Genomic DNA, 24,121 nt, shown 5'->3' with positions numbered 1-24,121 from the left:
CATGACTACCTCAGCTGCTTTGCCATTGTAAAGACGAAAATGATTACAAGCCTTAAGATTGAGTGCGATGGTACTATCAGGAATTTGCTGAAGGTAAACTGCCAAAACTTCTTGGGACACATCATAGTAATCCAACTTGTAGTAACAGAGGGCCACATAAACATTGAGAGCAAGGTATTCCCTATTAAATGAAAGAATTAGGGTTAACAATAAGTCTACTTAACAGAGAGGTTGTCAAACTACTGACACTTTTAACAGTTCAAGTAGACAGGAACCCAAAGAAGACAGTTCATGAATTTACATTGTGAAGAAGAAAAGCAAGATATAATCTGCACAATATTATTTTCCTTTCTGTATTGTAATATTTTGGTGTTTGATATAAATACAGTAAAAAATGACAACTAGAGAAGAAACAGAAGTATAGATACACAAGTTACCTACAGTGTATCTATAACACTGAGACTGATACATCTAGACCATGCAGTCTCAACTGGGGTGATATCACTGCAAAAATTAATTCTTGTGGGGAGGTAGCAGGGTATGAAAAAATCATATTCATTTTATGGTAAAGCATACATATGTGTGTATGTATATATTTATATGTGAAGCATATACGCACACAGTGCATAAACAGATATACAATATATCTGTGGTATTAAAATATCATGGGGGTAGGGGAGGAGCAATTAGGGGGAAAATATATAATAAGGCTCCTTAGGGGATAATGAAAAAGAAGTAGAGAAATCCTGTTCTAAACACACCCGATCTAGGTCCTAAGCCAAACTAGTTACAGCAGAAACTGACAAAACAAAAGAGATTTTGAATAGGCAAAAAAAGGACACAGACCTGTTATCGAGCAGTATTCGCTTATATATATCAATAGCTTCCTGGTAGTGAGAGCGCATATAGTGGATTGAGGCCAAACTGAGTTGATCTTCTGTAATATCTTGAAGATTCTGATGAAAGTTCATCAATTTCTTCTCATCATTAAACTAAAGTTATGATAGGGAAAAAGGAATATAAAGATCCACATTAGTGTAAGTTACAGAAATCAACATATATCTCATGGAGATTTTAACTCCTCCTTCTCCTCTTATGTCTCTATTTTCTTCCTATTTAGCCTATCTTCCCTATCTTCTTTGTCTCTTCTTCTCAGAAAGGATTAAAATAGCCTCTGGAGAAAGAGTATTAACAATGGAAAGACTTTAAATTACAGCTTATATACATTACTTGACTTTGATCTACCTTCCTTTTATCTTCTTTTTGGTTATATTTCTTTCTTAACATTTCTCCCCTTCCATTTTAATATGTCTCCTGACTTTACCCTTTACACAATTTTTATCTGTTCTTTTGTATTTCTTTCTCCTTGGTGGACAATATGGAAACAAAATATAATGTGGGGATTTTCAGGGAAGGTGGGTATAGGGAAAGTTTATATGCATGCTATTGAAAGTAAGTTGATATCAAACCAAATATGACGGTTATATATTTAGGATGTTAAATTTTAAACCCATAGGAACCACAAAGAAAACAGATGAAAAATATAAACAGATGGAAGTGAGAACGGACTCAATGCTACAACATAAAAAGGAAATAAGACTTCTGGGTCAAGATGGCAGCTTAACAATGTGCGCGTTTTAGTTCTTCCTCCAGAACAACTACTAAATAACCAGAAACAATACAGAACAGCTCCTGGGGCCACGTCAGTGACCAGACACACAGCATACCCCAGTCTGGACCAGCTGGACCAGCTGCGAGCACCCCCCAGAACCGTGAGTTCCCAAAGCTGCGGCGGCCAGCACACCTCCCCCACAGGCTGCTTCCCAGAGGGGAAAGGAAAGAGACTTTACCAGCAGCAGGGACTGGGCACAATCAAATGCCAATTGTGGAACTAATTAACAAATTCTGACTACTAAAAATAGGCCCCCAGCTTAGGTGAACCTGATCAAAGCGTAGGTTGCTCATTTTTGCCCCGGCGCCAAGGGGGCAGGACTGACAGAAAAAGGGGGGAAAAAAAGAAGGAAACAGAGGCTTTTGTGGCTGTGTATCTACAAAGGCTTGACTGCCTCTGAATACAGCAGCAGGACTTTTCAGGCTGCAACTGCCCAAGGCATAGGCAGAAGTGAGCTCTTTTGGGGGCTTGTCTGGAGCCTGTGCCTTCCCCAGGGGAGGGGTGAAGCCCAACTCAGGTGGAATCCCTCCCTCAAGGAATTCAGACCCCAGGGCTTGGTAATTTAAAGCCATTAAAACCAGCCTACAACCTCTCCTCTGTCTCCACCATGCCCCCAGCAGGGAGAGTCCACCAAAGTTAAAGGTACCACATCATCTTATGTTGGTGGGACCTGCAGTCAGACAAGCACCACATACTGGGCAGGATAAGAAAAACAGAGTCCAGAGACTTCACAGGAAAGTCTTTCAACCTCTCACCCTCAGGGAAAACCAATGCAGGTAATTCTTTCCTCCTGATAGGAGGCCAGTTTGGTCTGGGAAAATCTGGCTGGGGTCTATAATATCTAAGTAGACCCTCCTAAGTGGGGGGGGGGGTGGGGGGGTGGGAGGCACCACACAAGCAGGGCAAGAAACAAGAAAACAAGAACTGAAAAATTCTCCTCTGTTAAACAAAACTTAAGCTAAAGGTCCAGATAAAGCTGAACGGAATGTCAAAGAACAGATAGACAACAAATTCATCCAGCAAGAAAACCCTAAATAAAAGAAGTGAAAGCAATCTCCAGAATAAACTAATTAAGGTAATTAAACGCCTAGATGCCAGCAAAAAATAACAAATCACACTAGGAAAATTGAAGATATGGCCCAGTCAAAGGAACAAACCAACAATTTCAAATGACATACAGGAGCGGAAACAATTAATTCAGAATGTACCAACAGACATGGAAAACCTCATCAAAAACCAAATCAATGAATTGAGGGAGGATATAAAGAAGGCAAGGAAAGAACAAAAAGAAGAAACTGAAAGTCTGAAAAAACAAATCACAGAACTTATGGGAATGAAAGACACAGTAGAAGACATGAAAAAAACAATGGAAACCTACAATGGTAGATTTCGAGACAGAACATAGGATTTCTGAACTGGAGGACAGAACATCTGAAATCAGACAAGAAACAGAAACTATAGGGAAAAAAATGGGAAAATATGAGCAGGGACTCAGGGAATTGAAAGACAATATGAAGTGCATGAATATACGTGTTGTGGCTGTCCCAGAAGGAGAAGAGAAGGGAAAAGGAGAAGAAAAACTAATGGAGGAAATTATCACTGAAAATTTCCCAACTCTTATGAAAGACTGAAAATTACAGATGTAAGAAGTGCAGCATACCCCAAAGAGAACAGATCCAAATAGACATACTCCAAGACATTTACTAATCAGAATGTCAGAGGTCAAAGAGAAAGAGAGGATCTTGAAAGCAGCAAGAGAAAAGCAATCCATCACATACAAGGGAAGCCCAATAAAACTATGCGCAGATCTCTCAGCAGAAACCATGGAGGTGAGAAGACAGTGGGATAATATATTTAAATTATTAAAAGAGAAAAACTGCCAACCAAGAATTCTATATCCAGCAAAATTGTCCTTCAAAAATGAGGGAGAAATTAAAACATTTTCAGACAAAAGATCACTGAGAGAATTTGTGACCAAGAGACCAGCTCTGCAAGAAATACTAAAGGGAACGCTAGAGACAGATACGAAGACAGAAGAGAGAGGTGTGGAGAAGAGTGTAGAAAGGAAGACTATGAGTAAAGGTAAAAAGAAGGAAAATTAGACATGACATATAAAATCCAGAAGGCAAAATAGTAGAAGAAAGTACGACCCATGCAGTAATAACACTGAATGTTAATGGATTAAACTCTCCAATCAAAAGACATAGTCTGGCAGAATGGATTAAAAAACAGGACCCATCTATATGCTGTCTCTACTCAAAGGACACGAGGCCAAGGACACAAATGGACATTTACACACCAATGTTTATAGCAGCATTATTAACAATTACCAAGAGATGGAAACAGCCAAAATGTCCATCAACAGAGAGTTGACTGAACAAACTGTGACATTTACATAAGATGGAATATTATGCAGCTGTAATGCAGAATAAAGTTATGAAGTATGTAACAACATGAATGGACCTTAAGGACATTATGCTGAGTGTGATTAGCCAGAAACAAAAGGACAAATACTGTATGGTCTCACTGATATGAACTGACATTAGTGAATAAACTTGGAATATTTCCTTGGTAACAGAGACCATCAGGAGATAGAAATAGGGTAAGATATTGGGTAATTGGAGCTGAAGGGATACAGATTGTGCAGCAGGACTGAATATAAAAACTCAGAAATGGACAGCACAGTATTACCTAACTGTAATACAATTATGTTAAAACACTGAATGAAACTGCATATGAGAATGATAGAGGGAGGAGGGTTGGGGCATAAATGAAATCACAAAGAAAGACAGACGATAAAGATTGAGATGGTGTAATCTAGGAATGCCTAGAGTGTATAATGATAGTGACTAAATGTACAAATTTAAAAATGTTTTTGCATGAGGAAGAACAAAAAAATGCCATTATTGTAGTGTGCTGAAAATAGATGGTAATTAATATTTAAAAATTTCAACTAATGTGTGAGACTAAAGCAAAAAATGTTTATTTGGTACAAATCTATACTTTGACTAGTGCCTCTCCTAATATAACTTATGTAGATAATTGACTGAACACCTTAAGTACATGGAACTTTGTATAGGACATGAGATTTTGTTGGTTTGTCCAGGTGATGCCCTGATGAATCCCAGAGTGATTTGATCAGTGAGTGGAAAAGTATTTGCAAAGTCCCCTTCAGGTAATGGTGAGAATGGGGGAAAATCAACTCCCCCAAGTTGAGTTCTTGATATTCTCACAAGCAGTGTGGACAGCCAAAGCTATAGGCTGAGCCCTCAGTCTTGGGGTTTGTTCATTTGAAACTTAACCCCACAGGGGATAGGTCAAGCCTACATAAAATTAAGCCTAAGAGTCACCCCCAAGAGAACCTCTTTTGTTGCTCAGATATGGCCTCTCTCTCCAGCCAACACAGCAAGCAGACCCTCCCCCTGTCTATGTGGGACATGACTACCAGGGGTGTGGATCTTCCTGGCAGCATGGGACAGAAATCCTAGAATGAGATGAGATTCAGCTTCAAGGGATTGAGATAAAACTCTAGAATGAGCTGAGACCCAGCATCAAGGGATTAAGAAAACCTTCTCGACCAAAAGGGGGAAGAGTGAAATGAGACAAAGTGTCAATGGCTGAGAGATTCCAAACAGAGTCGAGAGGTTATCCTGGAGGTTATTCTTATGCATCAAGTAGATATCACCTTGTTATTCAAGATGTAATGGAGAGGCCGTAGCTGCTGCTGCCACCATGAACAGCGTAGGGGAGGCATGCACTGATATGAAACGCGAGTACGACCAGTGCTTTAACCGCTGGTTTGCCGAGAATTTCCTCAAGAGGGACGGCTCTGGGGGCCCGTGCACCGACCTCTTCAAGCGCTACCAGCAGTGTGTTCAGAAAGCAATAAAGGAGAAGGAGATTCCTATTGAAGGACTAGAGTTCATGGGCCACAGCAAAGAAAAGCCTGAAAGCTCATCTTGACCTTTACAGTCATCCTGAAAAGGAACTCCTTAAATCAAGAAGTTGAAGATTCTGGATTTTGTCAATTAAGGCTACAAAGATATAGTCATCTATTTGATGAGGGGTTTAGAAAGGAGGAGTTTTATTTCCTCTTTGATGTTTCCTCTTACTTGTACACTTTGATTTGGGGTGATTTTTCACTAACTCTGGCATCTTGCAGGAACTAAGTGTGCTAAAACTAAATAATTTATTGGGATTATGGTTGCAATACTTGAACTGTGATCAACTTTAAATATACCGTGTATGTGAATAATGATAAACTAGTCAGGATGTTTGGGTAACCTGACCTCTTAAGTTGTGCTATGAAGGATTTTCGGTACGCCATACTGGAATCATTGTACATGGAAGCAATTGGTTAGGACTTCTCTTTCCTCTCAGAGAGCTAATGCAATGAAAAGGGATCCCACCACAACAGTGTCAATTCTTGGGAGTATAATTTTATTTTTTATATATTAACAGCGATTAAAATTGCTGGTAGTCTGCGTTAGCCAAGAGGAAGACACTTTCAACAGTTCCCTGCCTTAACAAGAGATGTTGAATTGACCTAAAAGCTTCAAGAATGTTGCAGAGACCACCTCAGAAACCACAATGTAGGTCAGGAGAAACTTTGGAGGAAGATCCTAAATTCCAAAGATTTTGTTTTGTCAACTTCCAAACCAAGTCGGTGAATTAAGTCAACCGATATATCATAAAATGTTAACATCTGGTTAAATGAGGGGAAGAGTTTGCTTTATTTGCCTCATTTACCTTATCTTGCCCTGTAACATCTATAACCATGAGGATGGAATAAATCATATTTAGTTTCTATCATTATTTACGCCTAGACGTCAGTGTACTTTATGAAACTGTTATCTTGTAACCCCTCCTTGTAATTCCTGATTGAAAAGTTTGCTTGAGTGAAAGTGTATGTGCTAGCCCAGAAATTCACTTCTGAACTTCTGATTTTGGGGAAAAATTGAAGTATCTTGAGCGATCCTCTGCACTTTAAACTGAGGAGGTGAGAAGAATGTCCAAATTTGTTAATTGCCAGAATAGATTTAAGAATTCTAATCCTACTCATGTTCAATAGGTCTAGAAAGATAAGATGCTAGTAGCTACCTTGCTTTATGACACATCCTGCCCCCCAAAAAATAACATCTTAAATTGCCACTAAGGGAATACTTTTTTCTGAATAATTGTTCTTTATCCTGTTTTGAATTCATCTTCCCCAAAAGATGACTTCAGCTACCTCAGAGACTTCAAAGATTTTTAATTTTGATGAGTTGTTAATTGCCCTTTCACGGTGATTTTATTGCTACTGCTGCTGCTCCCAATTCTTATGGCCACAGGATATTTTAATCCCAGGAACAAATAAAGACAATGCTATATGAAAAAAAAAAAAAAAAGATGTAATGGAGAGGCTGGAGGGAACTGCCTGAAAATGTAGAGCCGTGTTCCAGTAGCCATGTTTCTTGATGATGATTGTATAATGATATAGCTTTCACAATGTGACTGTGTGATTGTGAAAAAAAAAAAAAAGCAAATAAATATATAGGTAGGCATTAATGGAAGCAAGGGACAAAAAAGGCATAAGAGTATATGGAACCATTAAACTTTCCCACCAAAGAAATCCCTGATACTATCTCAAACATTAGGAACTCCCAAGTCAAAAGGCGATACCCTTAATCTTGAGGCTTGCTCTTATGAAACTTACTTCTATAGCAGAGAAGCTAAGTCTACATATAGTTATGCCTAAGAGTTACTTCCAGAGAACCTCTTTTGTCAGATGTGGCAGAACTCCTTAAGCCCAACTCTGCTTAAAGGAACATGACATCCAAGGGTTAAAGTCTCCCTGACAGTGTGGGACATGACTCTCAGGCCCTGGCACTGTGGGACTGAAAATAACTTCCTGACCAAAAGGGAGAAAAGAAACGCAGCAAAATAAGGTATCAGTGGCCTAAGAGAGTTCAAAAGGAGTCAAGAGGCTATTCTGGAGGCTAGCTTCAGCTACATATTGCTAATTACCACGGTTCACCAACCCCCAAGGAACACCATTCCTGTTAGCCCTAAAGAACACCCAGGGTTCTAGCTGAGATTCTACAAAAGTTTCATGCACTAAGATTACTTTCCAGAAACCTACAAGCTGCAGATGATTTCTAGGCCAGATAAATACTGAAACTCAGAGAGGCCAGCCTCTCCAAGAACATCAACTAGTTCCATCTCCCCACCCCATATTGTCAATATCCGTTTCAAACATGAAAAAGTTACAAAAGGATAGCACAAACACACCTAAAGATTGGGAGAAGGATCAAAGAAGCAGCAGGACTTATAACAGAGAAGATAAGATTTAACAGATGAATATGACTGCTGAATCATTATATTGATATTCCTTTTAGTCTCCAGTGTCTTAAAGCAGCTAGTAGGAAAAACCTGAAATTGTGAAACTATAAGCCATACCAAACTTTGAAATCTATTCTATAACTAGTTGATACAATATACTTTGAAATTTATTGCTTCTTTATATATTTTTCACAATAAAAATATTTAAAAAGTCATAAGACTTAAAATCTAGATACCAAAATGGCAGAAGAAAGTCCTGTATCATTACAGTAACCTTAAATGTAAGTGGATTAAAATCTCCAGTCTAAAGGCAGGAATTGGTGGAATAGATAAATAAGCACAACCCAACTATATGCAGTCTGCAAGAGATTCAACTTAAAGTCAAAATACAAGTAGGTTAAGGATGAAAAAAATATATACCATGCAAGTAATAACCAAAACAGAGCTGGGATTGGCTACACTAATATCAGATAAAATAGACATTAAGTCAGAACAGTTGCAAGGGATAAAAATGGTTATTTTATACTTATAAAGAGAATAACTCAACAAGAAGATGTAACATTTATAAATATGTATGCACCTAACAGCAGAGCCCAAAATATATGAAGCAAATTCTGACAGAATTGAAGAAAGAAATTGTCAGTTCTACATTAATAGCAGGAGACTTTAACACACCACTCTCGATAATGGCTAGAACATCTAGTCAGATGATCAAAAATGTACAGGGCTTGAATGATACACAAAACCAACTAGAACTAACAGACATATTGTGCACCCACAACAACAGAATACACATTCTTCTCGAGGGCACTGTGGATCATTTCCCAGGATCCCATATGCTGGGTCCTCCAAAAAGTCTCAATAAATTAAAAAATATTGAAGTCATACAATATAAAAATCACTCCAAACACAATGGAGTGACATTAGAAGCCAATAATAGAGGGAGAAATGGAAAAATTCACAAATATGTGGAAATTAAACAACATACTCTTTAACAACCAATGGGTTAAAGAAGAAATCACAAGTAAAATTAGGAAATATGTTGAGGTGAATGAAAATAAGAACACATCATATCAATGTTGGGGACAATTAAGGTAGCATGTATAAAATCCACCCTCAGTGATGCCAGAAACATGCAACATGGCCGCCAGGGCTGAAACAAAGAACAGCCTAAGCTGTAATCAGCCTTCTTCACGGAAGTAGTAGTAGTTCGCGCCAAAAGTACTAACTGTACATCTGCCCTCCACCCTAGCAACAGCAGTCACCAATCCCAAATCATCCCTTTGTCCTTATTCACCCAATCAGAGATCGTCACCTATCCCTACTAGCTACCCCCTCTCCTAGAGTATATATATACCCAGCCTTTTCAATAAACTTACAGCTTGATCAGAATATTTGTTTTGCTGTCATTCTTCGCCTCTCTTTGTCCCATTTCATTCTTCCCTCACCGGAGTTGGAGCCTCGGTTGATCGTCCCGTGGGTCGGGACATATCAAAACTTATGGAATGCAGTGAAGGCAGTGTTGAAAGGGAAATTTATAGCTCTAAATTCTTACATTAAAAAAGAAAGACCAAACCTCAGCACTGGAAGAAAAAGAAGAGCAAATTCAACCCAATGTGAGTAGAAGAAAGGAAATCACAAAGATCAAAGCAGAGATAAATGAAACAGAAAATGAAACAAACAAAAAAAAACAATAGAGAGAACCAATAAAACCAAAAGTTTGTTCTTTGAAATGATAAAATCTTAGACTGACAAAGAAAAAAAGAGAGGATACAAATAACGAAGACCAGAAATGAACAGGGGAATATTACTACCGATCCTGTTGAATAAAAAGGACTGTAAGAGGTTACTATGAACAACCATATGCTAATAAATTAGAAACGAAGATGAAATGGAAAAAGTATTAGAAACACATGAACTACCTACATTGACTCAAGAAGAAACTGAAGATCACAACAAGCCAATTACTAGTAAAGAGATTGACTCAGTAATCAAAAACATCCCCAAAAAGAAAAACCTAGGATCAGGTGGCTTTACAGGAGAATTCTGCCAAACATTCCAAGAAGACCTAACTTCAATTCTGTTTAAACAGTTCCACCAAACTGAAGAGGAGGGAACACTTCCTAACTCATTCTACAAGACCAACATTTCCCTCATCCCAAAGCCAGATAAAATACCACAAGAAAAAAAAAAAAACTATGGACCACGATCTCTTATGAATATAGATGCAAAAATTCTCAACAAAATCCTAGGAAATCAAATCCAACAACATGTTAAAATAATGAAACACCACGATAAAGATGGATTTATTGCAGGTTCAACATAAGAAATTTTTAAAGAACTAAATAAATGGAAGGATATTCTGTGTTCATGGATTGGAAGACTAAATATTGCTAAGATGCTGTGCCAATATGAAAGGATTATGTGACCCAGAATAGATATGTTTTAATCCTGATCCATCTCGTGAAGGCAGCCATTTCTTTTAATCCCAATCCAGCACTGTATGTTGGGAACTTGATTAGATTATCTCCACAAAGATGTGGTGTGCCCAATTATGGGTATTAATGTTTGATTAGAGCGAGATGTGACCCAACCCATTCCAAGTGGGTCTTGATTAGTTTACTGGGATCCTTTAAAAGAGAAAACATTTTGAGAAAAAAGCTTGACAGTCACAAGACCTACAAGAGCCCATGCAGCCAGAGTCCTTTGGAGATCAAGAAGGAAAACGCCACTGGGGGAGCTTCATAAAACAAGAAGCCTGGAGAGAAAGCTAGTAGATGTCACCACATTCACCATGTGTCTTTCCAGTTGAGAGAGAAACCCTGAACATCATCGGGCTCCTTGAACCAAAGTATCTTTCCCTGGATGCCTTAAATTGGACACTTCCATAGCCTTGTTTTATTTAGAACTATAAATTTGCAACTTATTAAATTCCCCCTTTTTAAAAGCCGTTCCATTTCTGGTATATCACATTTGGGAGCTTGCAAACTAGAACAGATGCCAATACTACCCAAAGCAATTTATAGATGTCAGTACAACCCTGGCCAAAATTCTAGCACCTTCTTTGCAGAAAGGGAAAACTCAATCATCAAATTTATGTAAAGGACCCCAAATAAATAAAGCCATCTTGAAAAAGAATGAAACTAGAGGATTCATGCTTTCCAATTTTAAAACTTATTACAAAGCTACAGTAATCAAAAGAGCATGGCACTTGAAGACTAAATGCAACAAGCTATCTTGAATTGCATCCAGGAACAAAGAAAGGACAATAGTGGAAAAGTTGGTGGGGCTGAATAAAGTTTATAATTTAGTTAGCAGTATTGTACCAATGGTCATGCCTTAGTTTTGACAAATGTACACTGTATCATAAGATGCTAAATTAAAAAAAAATTTATTAATTAAAAAAATAAACAAAATAAAACATACATAATCAGTAATTCACAATATCATCACTTAGTTGCATATTCATCATTTCTTAGAACATTTGCATTAATTCAGAAAAAGAAATAAAAAGACAATAGAAAAAGAAATAAAATGAACACAGGAAAGGAGAAAAAAAAAAGATTATACCTACCATACCCCTTACCCCTTGCTTTCACTGATCACTAGCATTTCAAACTAAATTTATTTTAGCATTTGTTCCGCCTATTACTTATTTTTATTCCATATGTTCTACTCCTTTGTTGACAAGGTAGATTAAAGGAGCATCAGACACAAGGTTTTCACAATCACACAGTCACATTGTGACAGCTGTATCATTATTCAATCATCCTCAAGAAACATGGCTACTGGAACACAGCTCTACATTTTCAGGCAGTTCCCTCCAGCCTCTCCATTACATCTTGAATAACAAGACGATTTCTACTTGATGCATAAGAATAACCTCCAGGATAACCTCTTGACTCTGTTTGGAATCTCTCAGCCATTGACACTTAGTCTCATTTCCCTCTTCCGCCTTTTGGTCCAGAAGCTTTTCTCAATCCCTTGATGCTAAGTCCCAGCTCATTCTAGAGTTTTTCTCAATCCCTTGATGATGAGTCTCCATTCATTCCAAGATCTCTGCCCCACATTGCCAGGAAGGTCCACACCCCTGGGAGTCATGTCCCATGCAGAGAGGGGGAGGGTGGTGAGACTGCTCGTTATGTTGGCTGGAGAGAGAGGCCAATCTGAGCAACAAAAGAGGCTCTCCTGGGGGTGCCTCTTAGGACTAAATTTTAAGTAGACTTGACCTAAGCTTTGTGGGGTTAAGTTTCATATGAACAAACCCCAAGACTGGGGGCTCAGCCTATAGCTTTGGTTGTCCACACTGCTTGTGAGAGTATTAAGAATTCAACTTGGGGAAGTTGAATTTCTCCCCGTTCTCACCACTCCCTGAAGGGGGCTTTGCAGATACTTTTCCACTCACTGATCAAATCACTCTGGGATTCATTGGGGCATCACTCTGGACAAACCAGCAAAATCTCATGTCCTACCTGAGATTCCAGGTACTTATGGCATTCAATCAAACTATCTGCATGAGTTATATTAGGAAATGCACTAGTCAAAATATAAATTTTGCAACAAATAAACATTTTTTGCTTTAGTCTCACACAGAAGGTGACATTTAACATATTAATTACCCGGCGATAATGACATTCCTTTGTTCTTCCTCATGCAAAAACATTTTTAAAATTGTACCTTGTACATTTAACTATTATTATAGACTCTAGGCATTCCTAGATTATACCATCTCGATCTTTAACATCTATCTTTCTTTCTGATTTCATTTATGTCCCCAGCCCTCCTCCCTCTATCATTCTCACATGCAACTTCATTCAGTGTTTTAATATAATTACATTACAGTTAGGTAGTATTGTGCTGTCCATTTCTGAGTTTTTGTATCCAGTCCTGTTGCACAGTCCGTATCCCTTCAGCTCCAATTATCCACTATCTTACCCTATTTCTATCTCCTGATGGTCTCTGTTACCAATGACATATTCCAAGTTTATTCACTAATGTCGGTTCATATCAGTGAGACCATACAGTATTTGTCCTTTAGTTTTTGACTAGTCTCACTCAGCATAATGTTCTCTAGGTTCATCCATGTTGTTACATACTTCATAAGTTTATTCTGTCTTAGAGATGCATAATATTCCATCGTATGTATATACCACAGTTTGTTTAGCCACTTGTCTGTTGATGGACATTTTGGCTGTTTCCATCTCCTTGCAATTGTAAATAATGCTGCTATAAACATTGGTGTGCAAACGTCCATTTGTGTCTTTGCCCTTAAGTCCTCTGAGTAGATACCTAGCAATGGTATTGCTGGGTCGTATGGCAATTCTATATTCAGCTTTTTGAGGAACCACCAAACTGCCTTCCACAGTGGTTTCACCATTTGACATTCCCACCAACAGTGGATAAGTGTGCCTCTTTCTCCACATCCTCTCCAGCACTTGTCATTTTCTGTTTTGTTGATAATGGCCATTCTGGTGGGCTTGAGATGATATCTCATTGTGGTTTTGATTTGCATTTCTCTTATGGCCAGGGACGCTGAGCATCTCTTCATGTGCCTTTTGGCCATTTGTATTTCCTCTTCTGAGAAGTGTCTGTTCAAGTCTTTTTCCCATTTTGTAATTGAGTTTGCTGTCTTTTTGTTGTTGAGTTGAACAATCTCTTTATAAATTCTGGATACTAGACTTTATCTGATATGTCATTTCCAAATATTGTCTCCCATTGTGTAGGCTGTCTTTTTACTTTCTTGATGAAGTTCATTGATGCACTAAAGTGTTTGATTTTGAGGAGTTCCCATTTATTTCTTTCTTTCTTCAGTGCTCTTGCTTTAGGTGTAAGGTCTATAAAACCGCCTCCAATTATAAGATTTATAAGATATTTCCCTACATTTTCCTCTGTTTTATGGTCTTAGACCTAATGTTTAGATCTTTGATCCATTTAGAGTTAACTTTTGTATAGGGTGTGAGATACAGGTCCTCTTTCATTCTTTTGCATATGGATATCCAGTTCTCTAGGCACCAGTTATTGAAGAGACTGTTCTGTCCCAGGTGAGTTGGCTTGACTGCCTTATCAAAGATCAAATGTCCAACACTCTATACGATTCCATTGGTCAATATATCTATCTTTATGCCAGTACCATGCTGTTTTGACCACTGTGGCTTCATAATATGCCTTAAAATCAGGCAGCGTGAGACCTCCAGCTTCATTTTTTTTCCCTCAAGATATTTTTAGCGATTCGGGGCACCCTGTCCTTCCAGATAAATTTGCTTATTGGTTTTTCTATTTCTGAAAAGTAAGTTGTTGTGACTTGATTGGTATTGCACTGAATCTGTAAATCAATTTAGGTAGAACTGACATCTTAACTATATTTAGTATTCCAATCCATGAACATGGTATGCCCTTCCATCTATTTAGGTCTTCTTTGATTTCTTTTAACAGTTTCCTGTAGTTTTCTTTGTATAGGTCTTTTGTCTCTTTAGTTAAATTTATTCCTAAGTATTTCATTCTTTTAGTTGCAATTGTAAATGGAATTTGTTTCTTGATTTCTCCCTCAGCTTGTTCATTGCTAGTGTATAGAAACACTACAGATTTTTGAATGTTGATCTCGTAACCTGCTACTTTGCTGTACTCGTTTATTAGCTCTAGTAGTTTTGCTGTGGATTTTTCAGGGTTTTTGACATAAGGTATCATATCATCTGCAAACAGTGATAGTTTTACTTCTTCCTTTCCAATTTTGATGCCTTGTATTTCTTTTTCTTGTCTAATTGCTCTGGCTAGAACTTCCAACATGATGTTGAATAACAGTGGTGATAGTGGACTTCCTTGTCTTATTCCTGATCTTAAGGGGAAAGTTTTCAATTTTTCCCCACTGAGGATGATATTAACTGTGGGTTTTTCATATATTCCCTTTATCATTTTAAGGAAGTTCCCTTGTATTCCTATCCTTTGAAGTGTTTTCAACAGGAAAGGATGTTGAATGTTGTCAAATGCCTTCTCTGCATCAATTGAGATGATCATGTGATTTTTCTGCTTTGATTTGTTGATATGGTGTATTACATTAATTGATTTTCTTATGTTGAACCATCCTTGCACACCTGGGATGAATCCTACTTGGTCATGATGTATAATTCTTTTAATGTGTTGCTGGATTTGATTTGCTAGAATTTTGTTAAGGATTTTTGCATCTATATTCATTAGAGAGATTGGTCTGTAGTTTTCTTTTTTTGTAATATCTTTGCCTGGTTTTGGTATGAGGGTGATGTTGGCTTCATAGAATGAATTAGGTAGCTTTCCCTCCACTTCAATTTTTTTGAAGAGTTTGAGCAGGGTTGGTACTAATTCTTTCTGGAATGTTTGGTAGAATTCAGATGTGAAGCCGTCTGGTCCTGGACTTTTCTTTTTGGGAAGCTTTTGAATGACTGGTTCAATTTCTTTACTTGTGATTGGTTTGTTGAGGTCATCTATTTCTTCTTGAGTCAAAGTTGGTTGTTCATGCCTTTCTAGGAAGTTGTCCATTTCATCTACATTGTTGTATTTATTAGCATAAAGTTGTTCATAGTATCTTCTTATTACCTCCTTTATTTCTGTGAGGTCAGTGATTATGTCTCCTCTTCCATTTCTGATCTTATTTATTTGCATCCTCTCTCTTCTTCTTTTTGTCAATCTTGCTAAGGGCCCATCAATCTTATTGATTTTCTCATAGAACCAACTTCTGGTCTTATTGATTTTCTCAATTGTTTTCATGTTCTCAATTTCATTTATTTCTGCTCTAATCTTTGTTATTTCTTTCCTTTTGCTTGCTTTGGGGTTAGTTTGCTGTTCTTTCTCCAGTTCTTCCAAGTGGACAGTTAATTCTTGCATTTTTGCCCTTTCTTCTTTTTTGATATAGGCATTTAGCGCAATAAATTTCACTCTTAGCACTGCCTTTGCTGCATCCCATAAGTTTTGATATGCTGTTTTTTCATTTTCATTTGCCTCGAGATATTTACTGATTTCTCTTGTAATTTCTTCCTTGACCCACTGGTTGTTTAAGAGTGTGTTGTTGAGCCTCCACATATTTGTGAATTTTCTGGTGCTTTGCCTATTATTGATTTCCAACTTCATTCCCTTATGAGCTGAGAAAGTGTTTTGTATGATTTCAATCTCTTTAAATTTGTTGAGACTTGCTTTGTGACCCAGCATATGGTCTATCTTTGAGAATGATCCATGAGCACTTGAGAAAAAGGTGTATCCTGCTGTTGTGGGGTGTAATGTCCTATAAATGTCTGTTAAGTCTAGCTCATTTATTGTAATATTCTAATTCTCTGTTTCGTTATTGATCCTCTGTCTAGATGTTCTGTCCATTGATGAGAGTGGCAAATTGAAGTCTCCAACTACTATGGTAGATGTGTCTATTTCCCTTTTCAGTATTTGCAGTGTATGCCTCATGTATTTTGGGGCATTCTGGTTCGGTGCATAAATATTTATGATTGTTATATCTTCTTGTTGAATTGTTCCTTTTATTAGTAGATAGTATCCTTCTTTGTCTCTTTTAACTGTTTTACATTTGAAGTCTAATTTGTTGGATATTAGTATAGCTACTCCTGCTCTTTTCTGGTTGTTATTTGCATGAAATATCTTTTCCCAACCTTTCACTTTCAACCTATGTTTATCTTTGGGTCTAAGATGTGTTTCCCATAGACAGCATATAGAAGGATCCTGTTTTTTAATCCATTCTGCCAGTCTGTGTTTTTTGATTGGGGAGTTCAATCCATTAACATTTAGTGTTATTACTGTTTGGGTAGTACTTTCCTCTACCATTTTGCCTTTTGTATTGTATCTGTCATATCTAATTTTCCTTCTTTCTACACTCTTCTCCACACCTCTCTCTTCTGTCTTTTTGTATCTGTCTCTAGTGCTCCCTTTAGTATTTCTTGTAGAGCTGGTCTCTTGGTCACAAATTCTCTCAGTGACTTTTTGTCTGAAAATGTTTTAATTTCTCCCTCATTTTTTGAAGGACAATTTTGCTGGGTATAGAATTCTTGGTTGGCAGTTTTTCTCTTTTAGTAATTTAAATATATCATTCCACTGTCTTCTCACCTCCATGGTTTCTGCTGAGAAATTTACACATAGTCTTATTGGGCTTCCCTTGCACGTGGTGGACTGTTTTTCTCTTGCTGCTTTCAAGATCCTCTCTTTCTCTTTCACCTCTAACATTCTGATTAGTAAGTGTCTTGGACAATGTCTGTTTGGATCTATTCTCTTTGGGGTACGCTGCACTTCTTGGATCTGTAATTTTAGGTCTTTCATAAGAGCTGGGAAATTTTCAGTGATAATTTCTTCCATTAGTTTTTCTCCTCCTTTTCCCTTCTCTTCTCCTTCTGGGACACCCACCACACGTATATTTGTGCGCTTCATATTATCATTCAGTTCCCTGAGTCCCTGCTCACATTTTTCCATTATTTTCCCTATAATTTCTGTATCTTGTCGGATTTCAGATGTTCCGTCCTCCAGTTCACTAATCCTAACCTCTGTCTCTTGAAATCTACCATTGTAGGTTTCCATTGTTTTTTTCATCTCTCCTACTGTACCTTTCATCCCCATAAGTTCCGTAATTTGTTTTTTCAGACTTTCCATTTCTTCTTCTTGTTCATTCCTTGCCTTCTTCATATCCTCCCTCAATTCACTGATTTGGCTTTTGATGAGGTTTTTCATGTCTGTTCGTTTATTCTGAATTAGTTTTTTCAGCTCTTGTATCTCATTTGAACTATTGATTTGTTCCTTTACTGGGCCATATCTTCAATTTTCCTGGTGTGATTTGTTATTTTTTGCTGGCGTCTAGACATTTAATTACCTTAATTACTTTATTCTGAAGATTACTTTCACTTCTCTAACCTAGGGTTTTCTTGCTAGATGAATTTGTTGTCTATCTGTTCTTTGACCTTCAGTTCAGCTTTTTCTGGACCTCTAGCTTAGGTTTTAACAGAGGATAATTTTTCAGTTCTTGTTTTCTTGTTTCTTGCCCTGCTTGTATGGTGCCTTTTCCCTCCCCATCCTTAGGAGGGTCTACATAGGAATTATAGGCTCCAGCCGGGTTTTCCCGGACTAAACTGGCCTCCTATCAGGGGGAAGGAGTCACCTGCATCAGTTTTCCCTGAGGGTGAGACCCAGCAGGTTCAAAGACTTTCCTGTGAAGTCTCTGGGCTCTGCTTTTCTTATCCTGCCCAGTATGTGGTGTGTCTGCCTGCAGGTCTCACCAACATAAGATGATGCGGCACTTTTAACTTTGGAAGGCTCTCTCTGCTGGGAGTGTGGTGGAGATGGAGGAGAGGTTGTAGGCTGGTTTTAATGGCTTCAAATTGCCAAGCCCTGGGGTCATAATTCCTTGAGGGTGGGATTCCACCTGAGTTGGACTTCACCCCTCCCTTGGGGAAGGCACAGGTGGGAGACAGCCCTGAAAGCAGCCTGTTTCTGCCTATGCCTGAGCCAGCTGCAGCCCGAGAAGTCCCGCCACTGAATCCAGAGGCTGCCTAGTCTCCGTAGAAATACAACCACTAAAATCTCTGTTTCCTTCCCTTTCCTCTTTTTCCGTGAGCCCAATGAGCGACCTCTGCCTTGAGCATGTTTAGAGTCTCTTTCCTTCCCCTCTGGAAAGCCACCTGTCGGGGAGGCGCGTTGGGCGCCGGCCGCCGCCGTGGCTTGGGGAACTCATGGTTTTGGGGAGGCTTGCAGCCAGTCCAGCTGGTCCAGACTGGGGTACAATGTGTGTCCGGTCACTGATGTGGCTCCGGGAGCTCTTCTGTACTGTTTCTGGTTATTTAGTAGTTGTTCTGGAGGATGAACTAAAATGCGCACATTGCTAAGCCGCCATCTTGGCCCCTTCTCCCTAGATGCTAAATTTAAGGGTGGTTCTGTGAAGGGTATATGGAAACTCTCTGCACTATTTCGCAACTTTTCTGTAAATTTAAAATTATTCCAAAATTTAAAAACATTTAAAAGTGAAAAAAAATAAAAACAAACAGACAAAAAAGAGCATGGTATTGGCACAATGATTAGACATATAGACTGACGGAAGAGTATCGAGAGCTCAAAAATCAACCCTCACATTTGTGGTCAATTGATTTTTGAAAAGGTAGTAAAGACCACTCAATTAGGAAAAAATAGTTTCTTCAACAAATGGTGCTGGGAAAACAAATCTCCACTTGCAAAAAAAGGGAGGATCCCTACCTCACATCATATACAAAAATCAACTCAACATGCATCAAAGACTTTAATATAAAAGCCAGAACTTTGTATCAAACTCGTATATGGGAACTTTAGTAAGCATCTTCAGGATCTTGTGTTGGGCAATGGTTTAGACTTTACACTCAAAGCAAAAGCAACAGAAGAAAAAAAATAAATGGGGCGTCATCAAAATTAAAAACCTCTGTTCCTCAAAGCACTTTATCATGAAAATAAAATGACAACCTATGCAGTGGGAGAAAATATTTAGTAACCACATATCTTATTAGGGTTTATTATCCAGAATATATAAAGAAATCCTTCAACTTAAACAAGCAATCCAATTAAAAACTGGGCAAAAGACTTGAACAAGTAGCTCTCCCAAATAGATAAACAAATGGCCAGAAAGCACATGAAAAGATGCTGAAGATCATTAGCCATCAGGGAAACACAAATCAAAATCACAATGAAATAACTTTTATACCCATTAGAATGGCTGCTATTAAAAACAAAAACAAAAACAAAAACCAGGAAGTAATAAGTGATAGAGAGGATGTTGAGAAATTGGAACACTCATTCATTTCTTCTGGCATCTGAAATAGTGCAGAGCCAATGTGGAAGGCAGGTTGGTGTTTTCTCACAAAGCTAAGTATAGCACTACCAAATGATCCACCAATTCCACTACTAGGTTTATACCCCAAAGAATTGAAAGCAGGGACTCGATAGATATTTGTATTGTGGCATTATTCACAATTGTCAAAAGATGGAAACAATCCATGTGTCAGTAAACCAATGAACTGGTAAATAAAATGTGGTATACACATACAAAGGAATATTAGTTGTAAAAAGGAATGAAATTATTTTCAAACTTAAATCTCTATGCGAGACCAAAGGGAGAGATGTTTATTTGGTGCAAAATTTATATTTTGGGTAGCACATTATTTAATTTAACTTGTATGGTCAGTTTACTTGCACACCACAATTACATGGAATCTTGAATAGGGTGTGAGATCTTGTTAGTTTGTATAGGTTAGTGTGATGACCCAATATATCCCAGAGTAATTTAGGCAGAGAATAAAAAAAAAATATTTGCCAAGTCCCCTTGAGGGACTGGGGAGAAAGAAGGAAATATTCTACTTCCCCATTTAGGGAATTCCCAATATTCTCGCAAGCAGTGGGGACAACCACTTCCATAGGATGAGCCCTCGATGAAGCTTATTCCTGCAAAGGAGAAGTGGAGCTTACTGATAATTATGCCTAAGAGTCACTCCCAGAGAACCTCTTTTGTTCCTCAGATATGTCCTCTCTCACTGAGCCAACTTGGCAGGTGAAGTCACTGCCCTCCCCCTTATGTGGGACCTAACTCCTGGAGATGAGCCGGGACTTGGCATTATGAGAATGAGAAAGCCTTCTTGACCAAAAGGGGGAAGACAGAAATGAGACAAAATAAAGCCTCAGTGACTAAGAGATTTCAAACAGAGTCAAGAGGTTATCCTGGAGGTTATTCTTACGTATTATATAGATATTCCTTTTTAATTTATGGTATATTGAATGGCTAAAGGGAAGTATCTGAAGCTGTTGAACTGTGTTCCAGATTCTTCCAGAATCTTCTTGATTCTTCAAGAAGACTGTATGAACAATATAGCTTTCACAATGTGACTATGGGATTGTGAAAATCTTGTGTCTGATGCTTCTTTTATGCAGTGTATGGACAGATGAGTGAAAACATAAAAAAGGATAAAAATAAATAAATGATATAGGGAGATAAAGGGTAAAAATTTGGTAGATTGAAATATCATGGGTCAATCAAAGGGGGGCGATAAGAGGTATGGGATATATGAGTTCTTTTTTCTTCTTTTCATTTCTTTTTCTAGAGTGACGCAAATGTTCTAAAAATGATCATGGTGAATAATACTCAACTATGTGATAATAGTGTGAGCCACTGTTTATATAATATCGTTGGACTATATGTGTATGGATATTTCTCAATAAAAATATTTTTTTAAAAAAGGAATGAAGTCCTGAGACATGTGACAATATGGATGAGACTTTAAGACAATGTTGAGTGAAACAAGCCAGATACAGAAGGACAAATATTGTATGATGTCACTGTTTTCAAACAATTAAAATAAGAAAACTCTCAGAATCAGATTTTAGATTATAGGCTCCCAGGGAATGAGTTGGGGGAAGAGGGAATAGGAATGGGAAATTAGGGCATAGGATTAGGATGTACAGGGTTCCTATTTGGAGTGATGGAAATGTTTTGGTAATAGACGGTGGTAATGGTCGCACAACATTGTGAACGTAATCAATAGTACTGAAATATATATCTGAACATGATTAAAAGGGGAAATGTTATATTGTATATATGGTAACAGGATAAAGTTTTTTTAAAAAAGTTAAAGAATAAAATTTTTTAAAAAATCCATGAAACTACACTATACAAATACTAAACCCTATTGTAAATGATGAACTGTAGTAAATAGTACAATTATAAAAATGTGCTATCACCAATTGCAACAAATATTCTGCACCAATGCAAGGTGCTGGTGGTGGGATAATATATGGAAATACTGTATTTTATGCATGATTATTCTATAAACCCAAAAGTTCTCCAATAATTTGTTTTAATGTTGTGACGTAGGGAACACAGTTTTAAATTTTCTGTTCTAGATTATTAAATTCACACTTTAGTTTCTATACACTGTTCTTGTTTCATGTTGTCAAAATTCCATTCCAAACTTGTACACTTATTTTGTTAAGTAGGTGATAATTACACATAGGATAGAACAGATATATTCTTTTTGATAGTGACCCTTAATATGTAGATCATTCATTCCTAGTGTAGAGATTGTCTTCTAAGCTTAAAAATTTTTAATTTAAAGAAAAATTTTATTTGGAAGCTGTTTCTAAATAATTAAACTCTGAAGCTGACTTCTAGGTTGATCATTGATAAATTACAGATAATTTTATGAGCTACTAAATCTTTTTTTGATGTGTAAATGGATAAATGGATGCTGCTACTGTATTCCAAAATCTAGCCTGGACAGATTTCTATTGATTCTAACTTTTCTTATCTACCTACACTTTGGTTAAATGATAAACATCAAGAAAACAGGGGTTCCAAATATCACTACCCAACTAGACATAAAAATTGGCAACAATTCAACTGACCAACAATTGAAACATAATCAGGTAATCTGTGGTATATCTAGATGGAATACTATAAGGACATTAAAATATAAGGCACAGATGTGAGGTTCCAAATTAAAATGCTATAAACAGCATAGGACTAGGACATAATGCAGAAAAACCATTCCATCCAAAGGTGGCACCCAATGCATAGTCTCAAACAATTGTTACCTGTAGAAATGTAAATTTAGTGTTTTCAAATCTTTTAATTTCTAGAGAGGAACCAGAAATTCAAATGCTTGCATGACATTCTCTATTGTCCATATTTTTAAAATTTGGAATACTGTTTTGAAAACATCTGGGGTCCATTTTCTACCCATGAATTATCATTTACATTCTCTTCTTTAGAATATCTGGTGACATGGGAAAATGTTCATATATTTTTAAGTGAAAAACCTGGTAATAAAGCAGAATATATACTATAATCCCAACTTAGTAAAATGAGAGATGTATTTTTAAAAGACTGGAAAGATGGTGCCTGCCCATGTAAAAAAAAAAAAGACTGGAAAGAGCTAAATATTATAACAGCTATTTCCAAGTGGGAGACATGAAATCTTGATTTTCTTCCTTGTGATTTTCTCTATTTTCTATAATGAACATGTATTGTTTTTTTTTAATCAGGAAAAAACAAAATAAAATATATTTCTTAAAACTGAATCAAGGACTTTTACTTCTAATAAGAGTAACAACAAGTTCTCTCACCAAGAACAAAAAACTTGAAACATATAGAAAAATCTGTGTGAAAGCATTAGGGAGCTACCAAGGTAGTGAGGACTTAAGATGCCATGTTCCCAAAGAAAATGAAAGTACAGAGAAGTGAATCTGATATTTAGCACTACTTTTTCCCTCCAGACATTAGTCAATTCTCAACTGGTAGCTGAGACGCTGGAAATGAAGCAGAGTTTCAAGAAGTCCTATGGGCTTACTGGACAAAAAATGAGTGTTCAGGGCTCACTAGACTTTCATTTGGGACTACTGAAAAGCTATTTTAGCAACAGCGGTGAAAAGAAAATAGACCAGGCCTCAGAAAGACTGCAGTCCAGCTTTAAATTAGTGCAATCCCTGACATGAATAAGGTGATAAGCCTCAGAAGAAGCTCCTGCCAGAAGAAATACAATTTTCTCTGGAAGAGATAACATCATCCTGAACCTCAAATTATCTGTATGTATTTTCATATTTAATAGTTAGCATTCAGTATTACCAAAAATACCAAGAGACAAGAGTACTTCATCAAAAAACAAGAAAAGAAACAGACTACAGAAACAGACCAACAGGAGATACAATTAATGTAATTATTAGACAGGGGCTTTAAAATATCTATTATTCAATATGTTTAAGAAATTAAATTAAAAATCAGGAAATTTTAATAAAGATTAGAATTTTTTCAAAGCATAAATATAAATTCTAGAACTGAAAAATTGAATAACTGCAATTAAGAATTAAGTAGATGGCTTAGGTAGATTAGACCCAGCTGAAGATAATGCTCCAGTTTCCTGGAAGAAATTGCTGCTGAAAATATACAGAAAATTTGTTAAAGAGTACTTAGAGACACACACGACATAATGAAAAGGTCTGTTTACATATGGGGTCTCAGGAGGAAAAATGAGAACGGAACAGAAGAAAAATTTGAAAAGAAAATGGCCAAGGATTTTACCAAATTGAAAAATATCAAACCACTGTGAAACCCATGCGGTTAAGATGGAAAGGAAACCACACCTAGGCATATCATAGTAAACATGCTAA

The 24,121-nt window shown here is 37.2% G+C and overlaps 1 protein-coding gene and 1 pseudogene across 2 annotated transcripts in view; one reads left to right on the top strand and one right to left on the bottom strand.

Annotated features, from left to right (window-relative positions):
* The window catches only part of IFT56 (intraflagellar transport 56), a 112,208-nt gene that overhangs the window by 77,367 nt on the left and 10,720 nt on the right, over positions 1 to 24,121 (bottom strand). For both annotated transcript variants that reach the window (XM_077144733.1, XM_077144758.1), the window contains exons 6-7: positions 847 to 992; positions 10 to 181 (exon numbers count right to left, since the gene is read on the bottom strand). In XM_077144733.1, the coding sequence (XP_077000848.1) occupies positions 10 to 181; positions 847 to 992 (318 nt within the window). The remainder of the gene's footprint in view (positions 1 to 9; positions 182 to 846; positions 993 to 24,121) is intronic.
* On the top strand, positions 5,405 to 7,036 carry LOC143687436 (TP53-regulated inhibitor of apoptosis 1 pseudogene; annotated as a pseudogene).

Source organism: Tamandua tetradactyla, chromosome 1 (assembly GCF_023851605.1).
Source record: "Tamandua tetradactyla isolate mTamTet1 chromosome 1, mTamTet1.pri, whole genome shotgun sequence".
Classification (NCBI taxonomy): Eukaryota; Metazoa; Chordata; class Mammalia; order Pilosa; family Myrmecophagidae; genus Tamandua; species Tamandua tetradactyla.
This window is presented reverse-complemented; position numbering and strand designations above follow the sequence as displayed.